At 43.5% G+C, this 2,202-nt stretch overlaps 1 protein-coding gene across 1 annotated transcript in view; it reads left to right on the top strand.

Annotated features, from left to right (window-relative positions):
• The first annotated feature begins 786 nt into the window (after window positions 1–786).
• The window catches only part of CCNY (cyclin Y), a 122,068-nt gene continuing 120,652 nt past the window's right edge, over window positions 787–2,202 (top strand). Inside the window, exon 1 of the mRNA XM_006774614.2 lies at window positions 787–974. Coding sequence (XP_006774677.2) covers window positions 806–974 — 169 coding nt within the window. The 5' untranslated portion in view covers window positions 787–805. The remainder of the gene's footprint in view (window positions 975–2,202) is intronic.

Genomic DNA, 2,202 nt, shown 5'->3' with positions numbered 1-2,202 from the left:
AAGTATTAACCCCCCTGCCATATTGCCTTGTCAGATCAATGCCACATGCACTTTCTGAGCAGCACTTCAAAACGTACGAAGAAGTGGAAAATTTGGTCTCTGAATGGTTTGCCTCAAAACAAGAAAAGTTCTAGTGGGACGGTATCCACAAATTACTTGAAAGATGGAGGAATGTGTACCTAGCAATGGACATTATTTTGAATAAAGCACTTTTGATGTTTCTCTTGATATTACTGTGTTTTCTTTGATTACAAAAATCCACCATTATTAACCGGTATACCTAGTAGATCGTTGGTATGGAAAATGCAGTAGAAATAGCTGGAAATAGCTTTGGTGGGCCCACAAGTTGGGTAGAGCCAGGGCCTCAAGGAATCACCAGGGTGGACAAACAGTGTGAGCCAGGTTGATGGAGTCTCAGATATGGCACCTGCCTGCCAGCTCTGTCTGTGCATGGGTTTATGGTGGTGGTGGTGGTGGTTGTGGTGGGGAGGTGGCTCAGAAAAGGAACAAAGGCCTTTGCCAATATTTACCCTGATGATGACAATTCAGTTCCTACTGTCCCAGTGTTGGAGCTCAGAAGGAGTGAATCTGAGTAAGTTTGTGCACTAGCTCTTTAAGAGGATCTGCCTGGCACTCTAGCAGCCTCTGTCAGCCTCAGTCCCTGCTGTTTGTTTGTTTGTTTACTTTAATTAAGTTTTTTAGAGAGAGAGATAGAGAGGAAGAGAGAGTGTGGTCTTACACTTATTTATGCAGTCATTGGTTGATTCTTTTATCTGACCAGGGATGGAACCCCCATCATTGGTGTATGGGGACAACACTCCAACCAAATAAGCTTCTCAGCCAAAGCCAATCCCTGCTGGGTTTTACAGCCAGAAGTTATGGGGACCTCTCCTCCTGGCACTGGAACCTTGGTTGGGAATCCTGGTGTGAGGCTGGGTCCCTTGCTCCTGAGGGGGGACCTCCACACAGCTCAGATATCCCTCCTAATTTTTATCCGCCACCTGTGGGTGTGGGATCAGCCAATTCCTTGTCTCTGTCCTTCCTACCAGTCTTGATGTGGCTTCTTTAATTCCCTAGTTGTAGCACTTCCTTTCAGCCAGCTTTTAGGAGGTTCTGAATGATGGTTGTTCTATAGTTTAGTTGTAATTTTGATGTGGTAGTGGGAGGAGGTGAGTACTCCGTGTTTACCTACACTGCTATCTTGACTGGAAGTTCAGATTAGTATATTTTTAAAAGAGTATTATGCTGAATAAACATGTATTTCCCAGCATAGCAGGTACTATTGAAAAGGATTTAAAGAAGACTTGGAATTAGCATGTGTTTATATAAATTGTCCAGAGAAGCAGAGAAGAAAATTATTTGCTCCATCACAAATTGATTAGTTGCCTGAGTATAATTGTTTGTTTGACTTGGGGATGGCTGTATTTTTACTGTTCGTGTGTGTACTTGGGACGTTGTAAATGTTATCAAGTACCTCAGACTCGGAATGAGCCAGTAATTTTCCATTCTTAAAATAACTAGAAAATCAGAAGGTTTTTTGGTATCAGTGTACAGCCAGACTAAAGGCTATGCTGAACAAATGAAAGCAGAGCACTTTTCTAAGCAAGCTTCGCTTGATTTGGTTCCACTTTTTATTTTATTTTAACTTTTATTGATTGATGAGAGAGGAGAGAGAGAGAGAGAGAGAGAGAGAGAGAGAGAGAGAGAAAAGTGAGCCACCCTACCAGGACTGGTTCCTCTTTTTTGGCCCTCTCGTGGGCATCAATTCTGAATGACACTCAAATAGGAGTTCTTAGATTTGAGAAATGAATTTTTATTACATGGGTTAAGAATGAACAACAGACATAGGAGCACCTGAGACTGGTCTCTCATGTTTGTTGAATCAGCCCCAGGGCTGGACCTTACCTGAGGCAAGCTTGGGGCTCTTATCTTTCAACCCCAGCAAAGTGCATCTATGCAAGATTGCTGATTTCCTGGTTAGTTTTACTGATTTGCCCCAGGGAATGGCCCCAGCTTGCAGAAGCTGTCAGTGGCTGTCATTACACACCTTCCCCTTCCAACTTTCACCCCAACCAAAAGCAGGTATTCCCTCCAGATCACCCGTGGGGACGTGAATAGCAATGGCATTGGTGTTCTCTCTCTCTCTCTCTCTCTCTCTCTCTCTCTCTCTCTCTCTCTCTCTCTCTCTCGTTTTACATTAAC

Source organism: Myotis davidii, unplaced genomic scaffold (assembly GCF_000327345.1).
Source record: "Myotis davidii unplaced genomic scaffold, ASM32734v1 scaffold388, whole genome shotgun sequence".
NCBI lineage: Eukaryota > Metazoa > Chordata > Mammalia > Chiroptera > Vespertilionidae > Myotis > Myotis davidii.
This window is presented reverse-complemented; position numbering and strand designations above follow the sequence as displayed.